The sequence below is a fragment of the Ctenopharyngodon idella genome, chromosome 3 (genome assembly GCF_019924925.1).
Source record: "Ctenopharyngodon idella isolate HZGC_01 chromosome 3, HZGC01, whole genome shotgun sequence".
Lineage (NCBI taxonomy): Eukaryota > Metazoa > Chordata > Actinopteri > Cypriniformes > Xenocyprididae > Ctenopharyngodon > Ctenopharyngodon idella.
This window is the reverse complement of record NC_067222.1, coordinates 32,683,020-32,705,910: the sequence shown is the minus strand read 5'-3', so window position 1 is coordinate 32,705,910 and position 22,891 is coordinate 32,683,020. Positions and strand designations below refer to the sequence as shown.

Here is a 22,891-nt window from a genome sequence, read left to right as displayed (position 1 = left end):
GCCTAATGGACACCTGAAAGTAGCACATCCACATATACTCCAAAGAATTAATGGTGTGAAGATTTTAGATCATTTTACATCATACCAGTTTAAACTGAACTGTTCAATATATTAAGATTGTATAATTTGTAAGAAATGTATTGAAAATACAAAATGGAATTATGTGTTTATTTAAAGTTATTCCCTAAAGAAATAATTTGATTTTGTTCATTTAATGTTGCTATAACAATGAGTTTTGTTGTAAATCCTCTGTATATTTTTGTATGCGACAGTCTTCTGCAATAAAGAGATGAATGATGACGATGTTTTCTTACTATGGTAAAATGCCATGTACAGGAGTCAGTTTTTTACAACATTAACGGTCTTCATGTAGTAGTAGTATTATATTAAACAATTATTATGTATGCCATATTTATCGAAATAAAACTGAAAAAATAGACATTTAAAAAGAATAAGCTTATGTTGATCTTCATTGTACATACAGGCACTGAATTAGTTCATTAAGCATTGAATGAAAAGGTTTTTTTACTGCACGCAAATGTCAGAAACATGCGTTTATTTCACAAATACATATAAAACAGCTTCATCTGCAATATAGACTGCAAAGTTTGCAAGTGACTACGGGCAGCAGAAAGTGTACGGCTTCAGTGCTCCGTATTTAACTCCTCCTCCGACTTCAAGCAGCAAATCTCGCCGATCGGTAAGATCGTTTGAGATCTGCCAAACACCTCGCCTTAAATTTACATGAAATTAGGCGACTACAGTCATCCTCTAACCACATTTGTGGCATATGTACAACTATTGGGTGCACTTCATTCGAGCGGCGCTAGTATTTCACTATGCTGACGGAAGTGAGGATGCATTGCTTCGAGTCCAAACGGAAGCTGTGTGACGTCATGTGAAAAGGGTCTATTGTTTGAATCCCGTAGTAGAATTGGCAGAATTTAAAAGTTAAGACTTTGTTTTATATCAAAAGTAACCTGATCTGTCTTATCTGTCGGCACGCTGTGTGTGTCCTCTATGCTCTGCTATGTATCTTTCACTGCGTGAGAAAATGGACGTGTGGAGAACAGCGAGTTTGAATGAGAGTTGGTGGTACTGCATGACAGCATTTTTTGTAGTTATGCTAAACGTTATGTTTTATGGTATGTTAAACTCCCACATTTTACAGGTTTGACTTTGTTTGCACTATGCACTCCGAAGCACCGTGTCTTATATTGGATTCGATCCGGGAGGGCTGCATTACAGTATTGTGCTACAGAGCCCCACTGGTCAAACCACGTTACTGCAGGCTCTTCAAATAGATCATATGAGATCAAAAGACTATTCAACAACAAAAATATTTGTCGACAATTTTTTATTGTCGACGTTGTCGATAATGTCGACTAATCGTTTCAGCCCTACTTTAGATAGGTTACAAAATTATGAGAGAGTGCAAATAATCAAGCATTATTTAATTATAGAACTTAATAAGAACTAGAACTGAATAACCATGTATGAATGAAAACGTATGAATGCATATTTGTCCTTTTAAATGAATTTAGGACTGGTGGTGGTGCTTAAGACGACATTTCTGGTCATTCAGTGTTTCTGTAAAATAACTAACATGAATTCTGCAACTAATAACAATATAAACCGCACAAAGGAATGATGAGCTGCTGGGTTCATGAATATTAAATCATGTTGTCTGCATTTGCTTGAACTGATTTTTATCTGTATATTGCAAACAATAAGATATCGCCCATCCCTACTACCCACTATACTCACCCACCACACCCAAGACCAAGTTTCCATTGGTTGAACTTTCAAATGATGTTGGAAAACACTGATCCCGAAAGTCCTATAGCTTTAACCAAGGTTAAGGTAAACGGTTAATCGATTAATTGATTGTTATTTTAAACAACAATCGATTATGGGAATTTATGTAAATTGACATCCCTATTACAAACACCCATGGGATCTTATTACTAAATGACAACATCTGTGCTCTGAGAGTATTGAACACACACACACACACACGAACAGTAGGCAGCCATTTTTTTTTTTTGCTGCGGCGCCCGGGGAGCGATTAGGAGTTAGGTACCTTGCTTCAAATAAATGATGTCTACGGCAGCAATTGAAATAGTTTCAAAATGTGACAGTCTAAGTTAATGCTTCAAATAAATTGTATCGATAATTCATTCACTCACAACTTATTCATTCAAGAGTTTCATTTCATTCATTCAAATTGATTTTTAAAAAAATAATTCATTCAAATTAATTAAACAAAATATAGACTGCAGCAATTAACATTTTGTCAGAACCTCTAGTAAATTGCATGTTATTTTGTTTAGTTTGTTCAAAATTGTGTGAATTGTGATCTCTATTTGAAGAAAGAAAAAACAACAACAACAACAACCAAAAAAAACATGATTCTCAAATCGTGCAGCTCTACTGCACATGAAGCATTCAAAGGTACAACTGCAGCAGGAGAACTACAAATACATAGCTCCGATGTAGACGTGTGTAAAGACTAATGGATATCTAAGTGTTATCAGATTTAGCATTACTAATGACTCAGGGCTGCAGAAATCTGCAGAAAGCAACACAGATTTCCTCTAAATTCAAACACTTTCATGTTAAAAGACAATATTTAAGTAAGACATATGCTTTCATCTTGTTGTCAGAATTTTATTTTATTTATTTTTTACAAAATATATCTGGCCTGTTACATTTCTCTACTTTAGAAACATTCCTATAGTCCAGTGGAATAATTCATGGTAGACTAAATTGAGTGATCAGATCACAAGTCCAATGTTTATCCTGCAAGAAACAGGCAAAAACTGGCAACATAGGGCTAGTGAGTGATATTAACATCATAAGTTATTAAGCCAAATTAACTTAATTTATTGCAAGGCAAAGTCCAAAGTGACATGATCATTTGATAAATAATGATTATATTTTTAGTGCAATCTCTGCCTCAAGCAGTTGTATACAGATAAAGAAGTTGCATTGACATTTACAACTTTTTCAAATCAGTCCCTTCCCACCTCCAAATACTTTCAGAGATCAATCACATCTTGGTTATATTTAAATTGACCTTTCAATTTGGTGAAGTGCTTTGATCTGATTGTGATGGAGTAAGTAGGCACAGAACTGCTGCAGTGTTCATGTGTTTGCTCATTGCTCTCTCGGTCTCGCCTCAGACAGGCACTCGCTAACTGTGCTGTCATCATCAGCATGTGCTGCATCGACACTGCTCTCATGTGTGTGCATTACTGAACATGCATTTAGTGCAATAAACCTTAAAATCTATGCCACAGATATATGGAATAAACTTGAGTTCAGCAGCACCCAGAGAACATGCCATAAACATCACAAACCTCAATGATTTTCACTCTAAATGAGTCTCAAATCTCACCTTAATTTATGCTTAATTGATATGTGCAGAAATAACAGTTAATCTCAATTGCATTAGACCAGTACATTTTAGTTGCATTAATTTTCTCCAAAAAAAAAAACGTTACGTGTCCTACAAAAGGTATAAAGCACCAGAATAACTTCAGTTGAGTCCTCAAAGGCTATCTGTCCCCTTTTGTGATGTAGTACAGCAACAACATGAAAATCCTATTTGTATCAACACAGAGATAAAAAGATCAACATTTTACTGATGTACTTGTCCCAAGCAACAAATAAGAGCATGTGACATGCGGCAACTTCATCCTCTTCCTACGTAACTTCTGGCTGGGTGGGGGTTTGAGTATCAGTAGTGAAAACACTGGTGATGTTGATCTCTAGTTGTGTATACGCAGATTATCAGTGTAGAAGAGTCCCATTGTGAGCTGGTTTTCACACCTGGTTTTCCCTTTCAAAAACTGCCATCCCCAGCAGTCATAACAGAAATAACCTGATAAACCTGTTTCCACTAGTAGCTCTCTCCCTCATGATGACAGACAAAGACAGAGCACTTTTGACCTTTCAGATAATGTCTTTTGGCCAGTTTGGAGGAAAAGTTCTTGGTAACTAAGAATGGTTATTGAAATAATGAATGGAGTTGCTTTGCGGTTATCTTCCATTCTGCATAGAAACCAACCGGCCTATTCCATGCCAGATTTAAATAGACTGCTCTTTCTAAACCATTTGTTTACGATCAGTTATGCTGCCAATATAACTCATTAAGCATTTGATATATGGAGGGCTTTACACAATTTTCTTCACCTTTCTGGATCTCACGTGCAGTTAGCAGCCTGTTCCAGGGTCCTTTCACAGGATAAGTCCTTAATTGTTCTCGCCACACATTCTGGTGTGAGGTGACGGCAGGTCAAGAGTGTTTAACCGAAAGCCCTTTAAAAAGGTCAGCAATGTCCAAGTAGAAGCCTATTAGTGCAGCACAAGACTGCATGTAAAGAGAGTCATCTCTATTATACGCACATCCTGCAGCACAATCAATAATAGCAGTCCATAAATGCACATTAGCGAAAGCAAATAGCCATTCTGTCTAAAATACTCATGCACCACATACAGTGCAGTTTCTCTCCTGTCCCTATAGGGTAGGAGCATGCCGGCCTTAACTAACAATTTCATGCTTAAATTTAATTACACAGAAACTCAGACTGCCAAGGAATGACTAAGCCAACTGATGAGCCAATGTACTATGTATTACATACATTTATATGTACATTAGAGCTGCACAATGACAATGTTTCATTACTGGATGAATCAGAATTTTTGAACAAATCTCTTGAATGACTGATTCAATGACAAGTATATTCTTTTCACTTGTCGCCACCTACTGGTGTAACGATGTAATCGAAGTATCGTTTATTGGAAGTGCCAAGTTACTTTCTTTGTATTCGAACTATAAACTTTTTTTTCCCAGTACTTCTGTGATTTGAATATTTGTAACACAGAAATAAAGATCCTGTGAGGTTGAAAAGACTGTTTGTGAAGCTGTTTCATACCTATACATGACAACTGCCCTCTCTAAAAATAAAAACAATGGAAGTATGTATGGTGTGCACATTCAACTCAATATCAAGATTTTAGGTTAAAATGTATATGAATGTGTAAAAGCAAGTGTCTTAGGTCCTGTAACTGGTCTCTTGGGGCTCCAGACAGACAAAATGTTAGCATTTTGCGACCTTTTTTCTTGCCAGTGTACTGTTAGCGGTTGCACTGATGCGACCACCACGTTGCCCAACTGTTAAGAGCTGCTATTTCAGTTTCATGTGAAAAACGTCAAACGGAAAATGAAAACGAAAGCAGAATGAAACCGCGCTTTGATCTACGCAGTTTATAAGCTTGGACCAATATTAAGACAGCGCAGCGCGACCTCAGAAAAGGTTTACTCACAGGCCAATCTCGATCACGCGACACGTTACCACACAGTGCTGGGAGATCCAGCGAGAAAGCGGTTGAATTCAGCGCAGTATTAATAACATCGCTGCGAGACCAAGTGAGAAGCATTCAAATTCAGTGCAGAATTCTGTTATAAACCATAGATATCAAACAGAGCTGACGTGGAAACTAGGAGAAACATTGTGTCATGAATGAACAAGTTATAGAAGGCTTTTCAGTCCGCAAATCACCAACATTCACCATGGATTTAATGTAGTAACGCTAACTTATTGTGGCAGAAATAGTCGAATGTTTTTATTCATTTTAGGGATGACGCCAACGATCGATCGTGAAAATAATGATCGCCCTGACTTTAAAATATATATTTCTCTTTTTTCTGATTGGTCATTGCGACATTTTGGGCAGTATCTGAGGTCTGATGTGTTAGTGGTAGACAGCACGCCTTCCAGACTGGTGAAATAAAGTGAAACTGGATTTGAAAGTGCGCAGTGATGCCTGGAATCACTTTGATCATGAAATACAGTTAAGTGCAAGATGTGCAGCGCCAATACATAACAATATGATGAGAAAACGATTGTAATGTAACGTTGTAAATTCTCTGCGCTTTAGTTGCCCATGTATCAGCATTGTTGTTAAGGGAAGATTGCATCCACAAAGGGAAGATTGCATCCACAATGGCCCTTTTTGAGACCTATCAATGATCGAAATAAGAAATTGGCAAGAATGCCCATCCCTAATTAATTTCAGGGTTTATAAAAGTGCTTTACAATTTTTCCAGCACTACAAAGCTCTAAATATTCTCTAATTTTTTTTTTTTTTTTTTTTGAAAATGATGAACAAAAATAAATATAAAATTATATATAAATTAGGTTTTTACATATTACTGTCGCTAATAAAAGTTAATTTTATCTGCACCTCAACTCAAGCTCAGTGCTTTAGTGTTAAATGAGCATTTCCAAGAAATAAATGTAGTATGGTTAGTTTCTTCTGCATTTATTAATGCAAAACAATAGTAATCTTATGATTAAATTACTTTTATGATTATAAAGCCCCACAGCGCTACCAAATCAGGTGCTGGTGCCACCATCTGTAGAACTTAGTGGCACCGGTGCTACTGCTCTCAAATGTTAGTCTGGAGCCCTGTCTCCACTACTACAACAAAAGTGTTTAATCTTTTTTTTTTTTTTTTGCCTTCATTAGTTTATTTTAAACCATAAACAAAGTTTAGAACAAAAGAGACACTTAGTAGTGCAGAAAACTGAAAGTGCAGAAAGAAGTGCTCAGAAGCGTAACCCCTTTGACACATCCCACATCTGTTATAAAGTGGTGCATCCATGTGACCACAAAATATGCATGTGTACTTTGACCTTAAAATTGACTATGTCTAACAAAACAACTCCCAAAATTTTTACCATAACCGCAGATAATGGAACCTTAGATGTAGATGAGGTCTAAATGAGAACTAGCATCAGCAAGATATAATTTCACATCAAATTCTATAAACAGCAGGACGCAACAAATGCATGCTGGGCTAAACTATTCAAGATTATAAACAGTTAGAAAAGATAAACAACCTGCTAGACCTCAGAAGACAAATCGCATAAGGCAGGATTTCATCTATACTGTCCAACAAACTCATAGGATAAACTACACTGACACACAGCTGGTGCTTCAGTCCAGTTACACAATGTGAACACTCAGGACTGTTATTCTGTTCTGTCAAGTGAAATCGTTTGGAAAGGAGTAGTTCACTGAATGAGCCTGGCTAAGTTCCTCATGCCCACTTCAGGCTCTAACAAACTGCATTAAAAGTAGTTCACACCTGCCCTCTGACCTTTCTAAACCAAAGAGGAAAGCCCTGATGTTTTCAGTCAATTCTTTTGGACTGACATACACTACCGTTCAAAATGTTGAAATTAATACTTTATTTCATAAAAAACACATTATATGGGTCAATGATGTGATATTTCATATTTTTGTCCAAAGGCCTAAATAATAAAAAAACAAAGATATGACATCCGAAGTATGTAAGGTAGTACAACTAGATCTCTTTTACTGAATCCAAAAGGTTTTAATTATATTTTACTACATATAAAGGTATTTTAAAGATTTTGAAGTGTCAAAAGGTCATTCAGTTTAACCGTCTAAAGGCCAATACAGCCATTTCATTAAAAAAATTTTCATTTGAAATGAAAAAAAAAATTTTCATTTCACAGTGATTAAAATATCTTAAAATGTAATAAATGTACAGATTTTTTTATTCTGGCATGATTTTATAACATCATATATCAACATAGTGCAAAATGGTATTAAAATTATGTGTAGAAGTCATTGCTTTGTTATGAGAAAGAATGTCCGGAAAAATGAATTTCATTAATGTCATTCAGAGTAACCAATATAAAGGGACCATTTTGGATCAAGTCATGCGGTCAGTATCATGTGACAGGATGTGACACCTTCAGACACCTGCAAAGGACCACATGGTTGTGAAGCAAAGTTACTAACTCTCTCTTAACTATTTGAAAAATTCATGTTTTCACTTGCTCATACGCATGTCCCGAAACATCAGGTCATTTGGTACAACCGCTATAAAACATGGAAAATGTTGTAATATTTTAAAAACTTGTACTAAATATAAAATGTTTGATTGTCCTTTTTGCTAGCTAGCTAGCTATCAGCCTGTTAACACTGTTTGAAAATATCGTCATTCAGTATAACCAATATTTTTGGTGACAAATTTTGTCCATCTTATAAATTTTTTTTTTTTTTTAAAAATGACAAAAGCAGTGTTAATTGATTATAAAAAAAAAAAAAACAATCTCATTGTTAACACTTAATAAAACTTCAAAATTAATTATCTCCCCATTAGGTTTTTTTTTTTTACACTTTAAAAAACGTATTCATCAATGACCCATTTATATTTGTAACAAAGTCCAAGTTTGAACTTCTATTAATCAAACAATACTGGAAAAAAAAAAAAAGTTTCCACACAAATATTAAGCAGCACAACTGTTTTCAACATTAGCAAAGCATATTAGAATGATTTCTGAAGGATCATGTGACACTGAAGACTGAAGTAATGATGCTTAAAATTCAGCTTTTCCAGAAAACAGTTCTTTAAAATGGGTTTTTGATCTAACAAATGCAGCCTGGGTGTACATAAGAGACTTCTTTCAAATACAAATTTCACCGACCCCAAACTTTTGAATGTAAAAACATACCCTCCATATCACTGGGTACTGGCACCACTGGCTAGCGCTTCATCAGGTCGCAGGGCAGCTGCAAAACATGCAGGCTAACTGGTTCACATATCTAGTTGTCTTAGAGATGCGATCACTGGCCATTCCGATCTGTCAAACAGTGAGAAACCTTTCTGCTTCACACATAACATCTCTACAGATACATGCAAGAAGAATGTCTAGACAATCGTGTGAAAGGAATCAAAGTGCTACAGATTGTTAAAGAGTCTCTAGTCATTATAGGGAGAAATTTCCATGTTTTCTGGAATGCCTTAGGATTAGATCCAAGCAGCCATTTGACTAAATGCTTCCTGTTTAAGTTGAGTTAGGGAAGGATATGATGTTAGCGACTGCTACAGATGAGCCTCCACAAGATCACAGCTGAACCATTTGTCATTGTGGTGCCTTTGTAAATGGTGACCGCTGTGACATATTAATCTCATACAGGAAATCTCAAAATCTTTTCACAGCAATAGGCACTGGAAATCCCCAACTGAGGCAGCCCAAACGGGGAGCCCCGTATTATACAAGGTAGGTATAGTGATTTATCACATCCCCTTTTTTAACGACAAAAAGCATCTCAGAAGGCAGAAACCTAATGTGGACTCCTGGGAGATACACGCCTAAAACTCTTAATAACATTCACTTTTTGAGGATCATCTGACACATTTAGCCTGTTTCAAACTGTCTAAATCTCTAAAAAAAAGGTCAGAAATAGTAAAGCTGGTTTGTTTCTACAACAGGTGTTGGTGAGTGGTTTGTACCACTGTTTTAACCCATGTTCCCATCATGTGCTAGTCTGAGAGCTCGGGACTCCACCCATTTCAGATGCCCAAAACACGTGAATTCAGACACGTCTTTTACAAGAAATATATACACACATATATATTTGAAAATCGCCTTTCATTTAAAGTTTAAAAATGCCACAATGAAACCAATAAATAAGAGGCTTTGAATATGAGTTGAGTGGTGTGCTTTTGGTAGACACCAGTCTCTTTGTTATTTATGAGACGGGCTCAGCATACCAACAAACAAGAGAGCTGATTTACAATTTAAGCCGGGCTTTACATACTGGATTGATTTATTTTACTTAATCCAGTTTCAATCATGGCGTTAACTCGGACAGACAAAACATTAGCACGCACGAGGCGAGATTTCGCAGCTCCAAGATTCTGGTAAAATGCCAAAAACTAAGATAATACTGAGTATAATATTTAAGAAACGAAAATGTATGGTTCTTTTAAAGTGCCAGTGTGAGTTTAACTGAGTCAGAAGAGTCGTGCTCCTTTATGTAGACGTTAAAACTTGAGCACTAACGTTCGTTTCTGGTGAAATTCAAACCCGAGTCCTGCTTTTCTGGACCACAGAAATCACAAGTGTGATTGAATTCACATGTTTAATGTGACGACAAGCTAGGAGAAGATTTAGACAGAAATCAGGTCCTCCGCGGAGGTCTTTGTTCAAGACCGCGGCGGTGAAAAGTTGAGAGAATAACATGGGCGTTTCTCCTGGGCAGGTTACAGCGCAACTTCAGCTAACGCTTTAGCTAGACCTCATTTCACTGTCCTCCCATCCCACCCGACCCCGCTAAAAGTTAAGTTTAGACCCGACACGGCACTTTACACAGGCCTGTGAATAAGAAACGCGCCTCCTACCTTTCATAACATTACTGTAAATGGTGGTTTTGAACTCTTCTTTGGCCCGCTGATCGAAGTCCTGCCCGTGTATGATGCGCATCTGCTTGAGGAAAGTGGACTTGCCGCTCTCTCCGGCGCCGAGCAAAAGTATCTTGACTAACCGTTTCACATAGGGTTTATCTTTCATAAGACCTCTGTCAATTTCTTTAGATTTCCTTAGTTGTTCCGCCTCGCTGCTGTTCAGAAGACAGTTTGGAAAACAAACGGATAGAAAGGACCGGGACGGCAGGAAATCCGCCATCTTTGTGCAACTTCATCGATACAGTAGGGAGTGAAACTGCGCGCGCCTGAGTGCTAGTGGCGGGCGGGGCGTCGTTACCATAACACTGGCGCGCGCGCGCAGTTCTCTGCTCTCTGATCAAAGTTTTGGGCGGGTTCGAACAAGGCGAAATGTTGTACCCTATTTAAGGGTGCGCTCTTTTCTGTATTAAATTAAAACTTTTACACGTAGAAATTAACCCCGTAATATCTGAAATAAGTTTGTATCTCATATAATACTATTTAGTGAGAAAACGTGAGGAAGAAAAATGACATTTGATGCAGATGTTGTTATTTATATAGCCAAAAACTACGATGAAATTCTGAAAGCTTGTAATGTAAATAAATGAGATTTTTATAACAGTAAGCTATAGCTGGCTTACATAAAATTGAATAGAAATATCATTTGTCACTGTTGGCCTATAGCTCCCAATAATATGTTTTAAGATGATGTTTAAATGCTTAGTTTTATGATCAAATCTCTGTAGTTTTAATTGTGGGGGGCAAAACAATGCAATCAGTGGCGTAGCAAGTCTGCCCTGGGCCCATATGCAAAAAATTTTAACGGGCCCCCTTGGTTGAATTTGCATTCCCTGGGCCCACGCTGAGGGCCACCCGATCCGCTCGGGCCAATATGCACATGCATAGGCCTACCCTGCATACTCAGATGCTACACAAATGAATGCAATGTAATACAATGATGATTGAGAGAGAGAACCACAAAGCCACAAACGTTCCTCAAAAGCCTGATGTGTCAGATACATTTTAACATGTTTTTTTTAGTCAAAACCCATGCTTCTTGAATTATTTATAACAGCATAAAAAGATATTTGTATGTTTACTTTATAAAAATCATTAAAGATTTTACAGCAAAAAGACACATGCATGAATGAATGCATTAATAAAGCATTTATATGGCGTTTTTTTATGGGGCATTAGGACCCACATAGACTGCAGGTAAGGACTCCCTGCTGGCCTCACAAATACCTCTTCCAGCAGCAGCCATAGTCTTCCCAGGACCAGGAGGTCTCCCATCCAGGTAGCTACTTTAGACCAGGCTCAACCCTGCTTAGCTTCAGTGGGCTACCAGTATTTGGGCTACAGGGTGATATGACATGTACAATGTACACATGTACAAAAACCTGAAGGTGGACATTATAGGATAATACTAAAAGGCCTTTTACTTGCTAAAAAAGTATAAACTATCACTCAGACAAGATGGTACATAGCAGATTGTGTGCAACAAGTTTTTCAGCAAGGCAGGCCTTAGTTACAATGAATCACTATATGATACAGTAGGCCTTTATAGGGCTAATGGCACTTAAATCAGCTGAATCTCATGTAAGTCAAGTGTATTGCACATTTCTAAATGTAAAAAACATGTTTTGAGAGGGAAAAATTAGAGTGCACCTGTACAATACCAATACATTACATCTGCTTACTACTTAAAGAAGCTCAGCTGAGTAATTTCTCATAGGTCTTTAATCAGGCTGTAACTGAAACGGCAATTTCTGGTAATGGAAAAAGCGCAGATCAAAGGAAATGTACATTCCCATAGGTGTCTGTCTCTCGGTCGCTGCCTGTCGGTGTGTTTGAGCAGCGCAGTAGCCGCTGATGCCCTGATGACAGACAGATTGGAGGAAGAGAGAGCTGCGCTGTGATTGGTCGCTGTCACTTTCTTATGTTTGCCGGTCCCTGTTTTTTTCTTGGTGTGTGTGTGTGTGTGTGTGTGCGCGTGACGTGTAGCAGAGACCTGCACTGTCCACCGCTCTCAGAAAACCTAAACTTAAATTCTCATTAACAACAGGAATTGTTTTCTGCTTTTAAAAGTATTTTTCGCGGACTACAAAATGACAATAAGATCGAACCGAGACCATGGACAACATTATCGGCCACGGATGGCCTGCCTTAAAAAGGTAAGTTCATTCTTTTAAGGCAAAGTAAGCAAATGATGATTTATTTAGTTTCTTGATGAGATCATTTTTTGAACAATTAGCTTGTTTTAAAGACCTTATATACTTTATAATTAGCTATTTGTATCTTTGTTCATTCTGTTTGCTGTTGTATATATACCCTAATATATCTTGCCTGGTAGAGTTTCATAAATTTAACTGACTCATTTTTTAATTATATAATTATATACATTTTATTATATCTAAAATCCTTAATGCTATAAGGTGTGATTCTAACAGTGTCATGATTTAAATAGAAACCAAAACTCTCAGCCCGTCCATAGAATATCCAAACATTTAACTGTATTTTTATTTTATTTTATACTTGTGTCTGGAGTCTGTGTATTCTTAGCTTCTTGGAGAGATCTTATTCATTGAAGAGATTCACTCTAAAAGAGCTTTCTGATTCAAAGCCAATTAGCCTGGAGTCATGCCACATCTGACAGCTTGCCTTAAGAACTGCATCTCTTACTCTAAGTTCAAAGGCCATGCATGTTGCCATAGTACAAATGTGTCAGACTTGCCCATAACAAACATTTACTTTAGTTGTTAAACCTTGGTGTAGCTACCCTTGCAGAGCTCATGTACAGTAGTACATGCTTTCAAGAGTAAAATATTCATCAGGACGTTATTCACAGACAAAATAAAGTTTTTTAGGTCTTCCCTGCTGACTTATAATGAAGAAACTATTGATTTTAAAATTTTGAATGTATGGGTTTATACACTACAGCATATACACTCTTAAAAAGGCTCTTTATTGGCTTTAATGTAGAACCTTTGACATCCTTGGAAGTTTTCCATTGCACAAAAGGTTCTTTATAAGAGTAAAAGTATCTTTAGATTATTAAAATGTTCTTTATACTAAGAAAATGCTTCTTTTAAGAGCTGTTCACTGAAAGCTTCTTTGGAGAACCAATAATGGTTCTTCTATGGCATCACTGTGAACCCCCCCTTTTAAAACAATTATTTCTAAGAGTGTAGAAAACTGTTAAAAAATATTTAATGCCACACACTTTGGGAAAATAAACTGGCTTAATTATGCAAATACTTGAGAAAAAGAAAGGTAATTGTTTAACTGTGTAACTTATTTTTTCTCATGCCATTCTGTGGCAGTGTCTTTGAAACCCCTGCCATAGCACAACATCTACTGGAAAAAAATTACATATATTTGTAAATTACTTTTGTATGGAAATCTTTTGGTATATGGGTCCCCATGTACAACTGAAAACTATTAAACTTCCTGAATTTCACAGGTGGAGGCCATAGTGGTTCAGATGCAGGACCCATCGACTGGAGTGAAGGGATCAGAACAGAAGCTAAATGTTACATCCATTCCCCATGCGTTCGCTGGTAAGTTTGTAAAGGAGTAAGAGTCCTACTGAAACTAACACTGTTCACAGATTACCATGTATTGTATACTGTACATTTCCTTTCGTTCTATATACAGACACAAGCGTTGTGCTGCCAGATCATAATCTGACGGCACTGGCTATATACAGCAGACTTCAATTGGATGAGATCTTTGCTACTTTAGGTTCCAAAGTTGCTCTTTAATCTCTGCAACTGTTGTCGACAAATCTAGCGAGCCGGGAACCTTAACTTCATCTTACATTTAACTGGGTTAAGCACAAATGCATGAAAATTGTTAGAAATATTTTCTACAGCATTTCATCATAATTTAGTGTTGGGACATACACTGACATGCTTAATAATTAATTTAATTTAATTTAATTTTTAAACCAGATATGGTTATTTTCATGTGCTCAACACACTCTATTACTTTATTTGCTATTTTTAGAGTTGTCATGATAGTTTCTGCTTGTCTGACAGGTCAGGACATTGTTGCATGGATCTCCAAACACATGAACATGGACAATGATGGTAACTGTGAAAATATATTGTTTTGAATAATTAATAGTTTGGAAAAAATATCCTTTAAATGTGTTTGAATACATTACTCGGCACAATAATGTCCTTGAATGATCTTTGGCAGAGGCTCAAGCATTTGGCACAATGTTAGTGGCCTTCGGGTACATCTACCCTCTGCAGGACCACAAAAAGCTTGTCCTCAAACCAGATGGCAGTTTGTACCGCTTTCAGGTAACTGTGTCAGGAGACCTTGTATCTTTAAAATTTTTAATGATGGTGCATAGTAATCAGGTGACCTTTTCTCTCTGTCTAGACCCCCTATTTCTGGCCTGTGCAAAAAAGGAAAGCTGAGGACACCGATTACGGTTTGTAATATTCTGGCTATTCACAAATGTCTGGTTGCAGAATGAAAAAACATGTCACATAAAGAATTTATAAATCATTTTATGAAGTACAGTTTATAATTACAATTTATATTGAATCTGTGTCTGAAAAGCTGCTGACCAGAGGTCTTTCATTTACCCATTTAAAGAGACATGTTTGTATGTTACATCCCATAATAAAAGTGTTTTCTGTCACTAAAGCTATCTATCTGGCGAAGAGAAACATTCGAAAAAAGGGAGTACTTGATGCTTATGAACAGGTACGTAAAAATATTAGTTTGATTACTCATTAGGGTAGTTATTATTTGGAATAATTTTAATATTGGCATAAAATGCATAAAATGGATAGTTTTTTCTTCTCTGTTGTGACATACATGTATATCTGAGCGAAACTGCTTCTCAAACAAGAAAAAATGTTGGGGGCCGGACTTGATTTGGCCATTGTTGGAACTGATTGGATCGTTGGATGGTTGTGGTTTGCTATTGGTTGATCTCATGTGAGTGACCGGTTGACCTGCCCTCGCGACAGTAAACACGTCATCAGAGAAGAGATGTTGAGAAGAGATATTCCATAAAAAACAAGAATTTTCAATGGAAGTACATCAGAGTGAAACTTATTGTCAAACAAGGAAGCAATTTAGGGCGGGAACTTCTATTCATCATTTGTTGATTGCATGGAGGCAGATCTAAATGCGAGCTTGTGGTTGATTGTAGGAAAGCAGCGGGGTTTAAACCACCTAATGATTGGAGAAGTCTTGCGTACATCACCAGAGAGATGTCTGTCGTTTTACTGTAACATTGAGTTTTGATTTAAAATTACAGGCTCAAAATAAAAAAATAAAAATAAACAAATGAATGGATGAATCATTCACAATAGGCTTTATGCCGAATGTCACATGAACAAACAGGAAAACAGGTCTCATTGAGAAAGTGTTAACGGTAGTATGAACTGATAGTTATATCTGACTTTTAAATCAGCTAACCTAGTTAGTTCTTTTTATTGTCGCCGTTTTATTCAGTTTTAATATTCGAATGTTAGTGAGAAGAATAAAAATAAAAAAACTTTTAGATATCAATCTGCATATGCGATGAACATCGGTTATGCTCATCTTTGGTAGCTCATTTGAAGGTGTCTTGTGTAAAACAGCCAGAAGTGATGCGATCTGTTTTACAAAATATGGAATAACATGCATTTAGAAAATAAATAGGATGAATTTCCATTTCCTGTTGACTTTAATGACATTATACAGCAACATTTTTCTGTATTTTAACAGGAGGAATACAACAAACTCCACAAATGGATGAACCACAAATGGGATTTTATCGTGATGCAAGCTAAAGAGCAGTACCAGTGAGTTTCTATAGTCTCCTTCTGTCTTAGCGAATGTACATGGTTACTACTATTTCAGTCTTTTCAGTGTCCATCAGCTATATTTCTGTCATGCGATTTGTCCTTTTACATCCTTTACTTTAATTCTTCATCTTTAGTACCGTGATGTTATTAGTACTTACTTTACTTTATTGCGTTCTGTTTTTCAAGAATTGGGAAGGTGCGTCAGAAGGCAGACAGAGTTGTGTTTGACTGTCAGGAGAGAGCCTACTGGATTGTCCACAGGCCTCCAGTAAGTGGTTGGCAGAAGCTGCTAGTTTAGAGTTGCTTTGAACACTCTATGATGAGGATACAGTTTCTTTTCTTATTCTCTCTACAGCCACAAACACACAGCGCTATGGATGTCCTGGATCGTCATATTGACCCTAATACAGAGGAGGTAACTGGTGAGTTTCCATGTGAGCCCTCAAAAGGCACCACAATAACTCATCCAGAGCATCAATAATGATTGATGTTACTTGATGATTCTGCTAACCATCACCAAGGCCGTTATGAACTTAAAAGAGTACCAGAAATGAAAATTCTGTGATCATTTACTCAAACCGGTATGACTTTCTTTAATCTGTGGAACATAAAAGAAGATATTTTGAGAGTTTGGAACCAAAAAGCATTGAAGCTATTTGATACCTATTCTACGCACAAAAACAAAACAAAATATGGAGACATTTCTCAAAATATCTTTTTTTATGTTCTAGAGAAGAAGGAAAGTCATACAGTCTTGGAACAAGATGAGGGTGAGTTGGGTGAACTATCCCTTTTAATGCTTATGTTACTGTGGGAGGGACTCCATAGGCTCTAACTATAGAGCCGATTAGCAGTGTGTCTGTCTCAGTCCTGGGATGGCCATCTAGATTCTCTCACAATCTGCTTTGCGATATAAGAGGATTTTTGACCTGCTGATCTTTTGTGGAGATCCCCTTCCACCCATCCACCCTTTCCCCACATTAGGCATGTTGTTGGAAACACACCAGGGCAGTTTATCATTATATTACTGTTTTGCTGATGCTGCTGCTGCTGATGATGAACTTACAAATATACAATTTATTTTAAACTCTGTATGAAACGATGAGCACCGAACAAAGGGCCTGTTGGAATGTGAATAGATTATAATGATATGATATTACACTTTGATGTTCTAAAGGGAAAAAAATGAAATCACAGAATTTAATTGCTGTCATGTCGTTTCAGGTTTGTATGACTTTCTTTCTTCTGGGGAACACAAAAGATATTTTTAAGAATGAATGAATGAATTAACTAACTATTTTTGTTGATGTAATAAAAAGTCAATGGGATCCAAAACAAATCTGGACTCCATTGACCTCCATTGTATGGAATGAAATGGAACATTGAGACATTTATCAAAATATCTTTTATGTTTCACTTAAGAAAGAAAGTCATACAGGTTTGGAACAACATGAGGGTGAGTAAATGATGACAAAATTGTCATTTATGCGTAAACTGTCCCTTTAAAATGCGTAAAGTCTTATATAATAAGTTACATTACTGTTCAAAAGTTTGGGGTCAGTAAGAAAGAAAGGAATACATTTAAAGAAATCAATACTGTTATTCAGAGGAAGTGCATTAAAATGATCCAAAGTGATGGTAAAGACATTTGTAATGTTAAAAAAAAAAGCTTTCTATTCATCAAAGAATCCTAAAAAAATATATCACGGTTTCCTTAAAAGTATTAAGCAAACTGTTTTCAACAATGATAATAATAAGAAATGCTTCTTGAGCAGCAAATCATCATATTAGACTGATTTCTAAAGGATCATGTGACACTGAGGACTTATTCCTTTGACATCACAGGACTAAATAAAACATTTTAAAATACATTAAAATAGAAAACAATTATTTTAAATTGTAATAATATATCATGATATTACCGTATTTACTGTATTTTTGATCAAATAATTGCAGCCTTTGGTGAGCATAAGCGACTTCTTTCAAAAACATTTAAAAAGACTCCAAACCTCATAAATCATAATAATATTATTTAAACTTATAATATGTGATGTATCTAACTCTGTTTGACTGTTTTAAGAGATTAGACTGTGAATCTGTTGGTGTGACTGTCTCTTTTTCTCTCTTTCCTTTCCACACAGATTTGTACTAATACGTCTTCAGTTTTCAAGATAATTCCTATACACACACACACACGCACACGCACGAGAGAGCACAAACTACCCTTTCAAGCCTTGAATATCATTCAAACACTCAGAAATACTATATGAACAAGTGTGTATGTATAGTGTGCAGCAGTACGTCCCTGCTTTTGTACCCTGAGCATAATTTCAGGACATTGGCAATTACATTGACTGTCCCTTTAGTTATTCAATGAAATTAAGACTGTGGCTTTATGTAGTTGCTTGTGCTCGTTTGTGTTTGGCAAGATACTATGTAGATATCACACATATATATCACTTGTGTTTTGCATAATAGCATGTAGCGAGTTGGTCTTGTGGTGTCTTGTCAGGATTAAAAAAATAAATAAATAAATAAATAAATAATTATATATATATATATATATATATATATATATATATATATATATATATATATAACAGAATGTTGTTTCTCCTTTTTTTTTCAGAAAAAAACCTATGATTATTATAGAAGAATCGTAAGTAACATTGAGTCTTTACCCACATTTAGAGAACTTGTTGTTTTCTATTTAATGATATTGATTGATTGGTTCAAATTGTATACTTTAGATCATCTACACACAACAGGCCATCATGAGGTCAAGGGTCAAATCTACAGTATCTCTTGGAGCGTAAGTCAAAATTAGCCTACCAAAACTGAACAGTTGGCGCTAACAATTTTAGTTGGCACCTAAATGTTCTTTATGGGCTTTTTTTCTAAATATCTTTTTCTTTGCATTCAGCCTGGTCAAGTATATGACGACATTTAAGAATCACGACCCGTTCCTCGTGCCCTGCCTCCCTAGCAATCCCTGGCAAACTGATGATGACACTTACTGGGAGCTGAACATGGCAGAGTAAGATTCCCTGAGAGCTTTATGTAACTTTTTTTGTTCAAAGTTTACAAAAGTTATATAATAAGCGAGTACATCATAAATCCATCTTTCAACTGTGTTTTTGTCTTATCCTGAATCAATATGGTACGCTTATAATAAGTGTTTATATTTGGACTATTTTAGTCCGGGCGGAACGACAGCCATTGCAGAGTAGCCCAGTTATATACATAAAGAGAGAGAAATAGCTCTGGCTACAATGTTCTTCTGCAAGATGCTAGCAGTTTTGTTTATTAAAGGGTTAGTTCTCCCAAAAATTCAGTCATTAATTACTCACCCTCGTGTCGTTCCATACCTGTAAGACCTTCGTTCATCTTCGGTACACAAATGAAGATCTTTTTAATGAAATCTGAGAGCTTTCTGTCCCTCCTTTGACAGCCTATGCAACCACCACTTTCAAGCCCCAGAAAGGTAGGAAAGACATCATTAAAGTGATCCATGTGACTCCAGTGGTTTAACCTCAATTTTATGAAGCGACTCGACCGCTTTATTTGCGCAAAACAACTTCATTTACCACTTTATTTACAAAATATTAATCTGCAACACATTCACGAGAGGACCACGACACATGCGTGTTGTGTTGACTCGAGCGCAGATGTTGTTGCCTGAACGCGCACTGGAGATTAATACTTTGTAAATAAAGTGGTAAATGAAGTTGTTTTGTGCAAACAAAGCACTCGTGTTGCATGGATTACTTGATGATGTCTTTACTACCTTTCTGAGGCTTGAAAGTGGTGATTGCATAGACTGTCAATGAAAGAACAAAAAAAACTCAGATTTTATTAAAAATATCTTAATTTGTGTTCTGAAGATGAATGAAAGTCTTACGGGTTTGGAACGACATGAGGGTGAGTAATTAATGACAGAATTTTCATTTTTGGGGGAACTATCCCTTTAACCACAAAAGTGCCAAAAGTTACATAGTATACCTTTTATATCACTTTGGTGTATTATGTTTTTTTACAGTGTTGAAGTTCCCACAAAGATGAGAGTGGAGCGCTGGTCCTTTAGCTTCTACGAGTTGCTTAATGACCCACGGGGCCGTGCAGACTTCAAGATTTTCCTAAAGAAGGAATTCAGTGGTTTGTTTAATTAATGCTTTGACTAACTGTTGGTATAAAGAAAAAAATGTCTGTCATAATCATTATCTATCACATCTGTCATCATTTACTCACCCTCGTGACTTACTTTCTTCTGTGGCACATTGTTGAATAATATGCTAGACATTTTTTTGAGTAATTTAAGTACTTTGACTTATTTTATTTCAGTTAGTTGCATTTAAAATTTTTGTTTAAAGTTTTTAAGTTTATGTAATATTTATATTTTATTTCAGCTTTATGTCAATTAACAAACAATTAATAGTTGCTTATTTACTTATATGTCATTATAATTCATATGATTGTGGAACAAAATGAGGGTGAGTAAATAATAGAATTTCCATTTTTAGGCAAAATATTTGTAATTAAATATGTTTTACACTATTTTCACTGCAGGTGAGAATCTGGCGTTCTGGGAAGCCGCTGAGGAGTTGAGATGGGGCACAGCAGCTTCTATGTCAGAAAAAGCAGAGCAAGTTTTCAAGTGAGATACACATTATTTTTGCACTTCATTGCTTTACATGTATTTTGCATGTCAGGCCTATATTTCTCAGCATCTCATTTTTTTGTAGAACCTTTTTGGCCCCAGGAGCACCACGCTGGATCAATATTGATGGCAGGACAATGGGTCTTACAGTAAAAGGCCTGGAGCATCCTCACCGATACGTACTGGACGCTGCCCAGACCCACATCTTCATGCTGATGAAAAAGGTGTGATTGTATTCTTGGCTCTATTTTTGTGATGGCCACTTGCATTCTGTTTGCTTTGTAATCTTTTGCATGTATTTTTTTGTTTAAAATAAAGCTGCACACTGGACATTTCTTTGTTATTTAGGATACCTTTTATCGCTACCTGAAGTCACCAGTTTACAAGGAAATACAGAAAAAGGCCATTTCACCAGCACCACACAATTTCTCGTGAGTTTTTTTGTGTATGCATTTTCACCAATAATTCATCCTCTTTTACTAGTAAATTTTGCTGATTGTCTTTATTGCAATTTCTACACAACAATTCACCTGTCATTTCAGAAATATAAAACATTTGTCACCAAACCAGCAGTATTTTGCTATAAAAAGATGCTATTTTGCTGTTCTCCCCCCTTTAGTGATGCCCAGCTGCAGGAAAACACTAGGAACCGCAGGCCGAGCATCAGCCCCATCATCACCTATCAGAAGGAGCAGGAAGAGAAAGCAAAGGCAGCTGCCGCAGCTGGACCCGTAGACATTAAAAAATTGATGGCCAGCAAACTAGATCGCAAATAGAAAGAGATAAAGATATGTGCTGGAAATGCTTTACTTAATAATCTGACTAATAAAAAGAGACCCATAAAATGTTTCAAGATTTTTTTGGGGGGGTGTTCTACATGTACATATCAATACAAAGTCTCACATAGAGCTAAACATACAGACTCTAAGTTTACTTCTTCCATGAAATTTGCTGTAAACAGAATTGCTACCAAATATATAAAAATAACAGTAAAACATTGACAGCTATGTACATATCACTGCCGAATAGCTAGTTCCAATCATTTGTACTGCTACATCCAAATGATATATTTTTGTAGCTGGCTAAATTCTGTAACAAAATGTCATATTCTTGGGTTAAATAATACACGTGGATAACTGATGTGAAATGAGCCGCTTTTTCAGATCACATTTGTTTCCATGGAGTGATTGTTAATCCAACACAAAGATTGCATTACCTTTAATTTCTAATCACCTATATAGCAGTTTCTCATTATAGTGTGAACATGTTTTGTATGTGTGCAGTAGTCCTCTGTATCTCTTACTGTAAAACAATAAAAGACAGAATGTTCATTGGTGCAGTGTTGTATGGTGGTTGTAACAAAGCTTGTGTTGTTGGAAAAGCTTACATTTCTTAATTTAAATTAATAATTACAAAGCTACAGTCAAAAGCCCTTTTATTCAAATATCTAACCATTACTTTAATAGTAAAAAAACAAAACAAAAAACATCCCCTTTAAATTGGACCTATAATGCCCCTTTTCACAAGATTTAATATAAGTCTCTGGTGTCCCCAGAATGTGTATGTGAAGTTTCAGCTCAAAATACCCCAAAGATCATTTATTATAGCTTGTCAAATTTGCCCCTATTTGGGTGTGAGCAAAAACATGCCTTTTTTGTGTGTGTCCCTTTAAATGCAAATGAGCTACTGCTCCCGGCCCCCTTTCCAGAAGAGGGCGGAGCTTTAACAGCTCGTGCTTTGGTTGCTCAACAACAATAAAGCTGGAGAATCTGACGCAGCCAAAATGACAATTGTCAGTAATGGTGTTCAGCCCTACATTGTTCAAATCAGAGTCAGACACTGATGAAGAGACTCAGGAAGAAGATACAACTTATAGAATGCAACTGGACGTTTCTGAATGGTTAGTGGATAAATTTAAGTAGTTGCTGTGGAGTTGATTCAACTCATCGACTAGCATGTGCCGTCATGTTAATATTTTGTGCAAATCCAGCATTGAATTGACCCTCGTTTGTGAAGCAGTCTGCTGTAAAATGACGGCATGGCAACAACACTCTACTACAACTCTTCCTCTTCTGTAAAGCAGCCCAACATGGCCTCACCCCCTTTGTTGCCTGTTCTCGCGGGCAGGGTTTATGTAAATTTTGG

General features: G+C 36.4%; 2 protein-coding genes across 4 annotated transcripts in view; one reads left to right on the top strand and one right to left on the bottom strand.

Annotated features, from left to right (window-relative positions):
• gna13b (guanine nucleotide binding protein (G protein), alpha 13b) overlaps positions 1 to 10,592 on the bottom strand; it is a 33,792-nt gene extending 23,200 nt beyond the window's left edge. Inside the window, exon 1 of one of the 2 annotated variants that reach the window (XM_051888152.1) lies at positions 10,232 to 10,592. In XM_051888152.1, the coding sequence (XP_051744112.1) occupies positions 10,232 to 10,514 (283 nt within the window). In that variant the 5' untranslated portion in view covers positions 10,515 to 10,592. Of the gene's footprint in view, positions 1 to 8,558; positions 8,686 to 10,231 lie in introns of those variants that run through there. The other variant, XM_051888153.1, reaches the window with a different exon arrangement.
• A 137-nt stretch (positions 10,593 to 10,729) lies between these two features.
• On the top strand, positions 10,730 to 22,077 carry rgs9a (regulator of G protein signaling 9a). Of its 2 annotated transcripts, XM_051888150.1 has the most exons (17): positions 10,730 to 12,447; positions 13,737 to 13,833; positions 14,314 to 14,364; positions 14,477 to 14,583; positions 14,666 to 14,717; positions 14,937 to 14,995; positions 16,010 to 16,086; positions 16,276 to 16,357; positions 16,445 to 16,504; positions 18,719 to 18,748; positions 18,840 to 18,901; positions 19,013 to 19,126; positions 20,129 to 20,244; positions 20,656 to 20,743; positions 20,832 to 20,970; positions 21,095 to 21,177; positions 21,366 to 22,077. In XM_051888150.1, exons 1-17 carry the CDS (start codon positions 12,382 to 12,384, stop codon positions 21,520 to 21,522), a joined length of 1,440 nt encoding a protein of 479 aa, XP_051744110.1. In that variant the 5' UTR covers positions 10,730 to 12,381; the 3' UTR covers positions 21,523 to 22,077. The 2 variants fall into 2 exon arrangements, with proteins under 2 accessions (XP_051744110.1, XP_051744111.1); XM_051888151.1 differs by lacking the exons at positions 18,719 to 18,748; positions 18,840 to 18,901; positions 19,013 to 19,126; ... (3 more) ...; positions 21,095 to 21,177; positions 21,366 to 22,077 and adding an exon at positions 18,231 to 18,389 and having other exon boundaries at positions 16,445 to 16,511.
• The last annotated feature ends 814 nt before the right edge of the window (positions 22,078 to 22,891 follow it).

Excerpts from the sequence above, each read along its gene's own strand:
- rgs9a (XM_051888150.1), top strand. The coding sequence starts at position 12,382 with ATGACAATAAGATCGAACCGAGACCATGGACAACATTATCGGCCACGG. Across the intron at positions 19,127-20,128 it reads TGGGAGCTGAACATGGCAGA|TGTTGAAGTTCCCACAAAGA; the intron begins GTAAGATTCCCT and ends GTTTTTTTACAG. Across the intron at positions 20,245-20,655 it reads CCTAAAGAAGGAATTCAGTG|GTGAGAATCTGGCGTTCTGG; the intron begins GTTTGTTTAATT and ends TTTTCACTGCAG.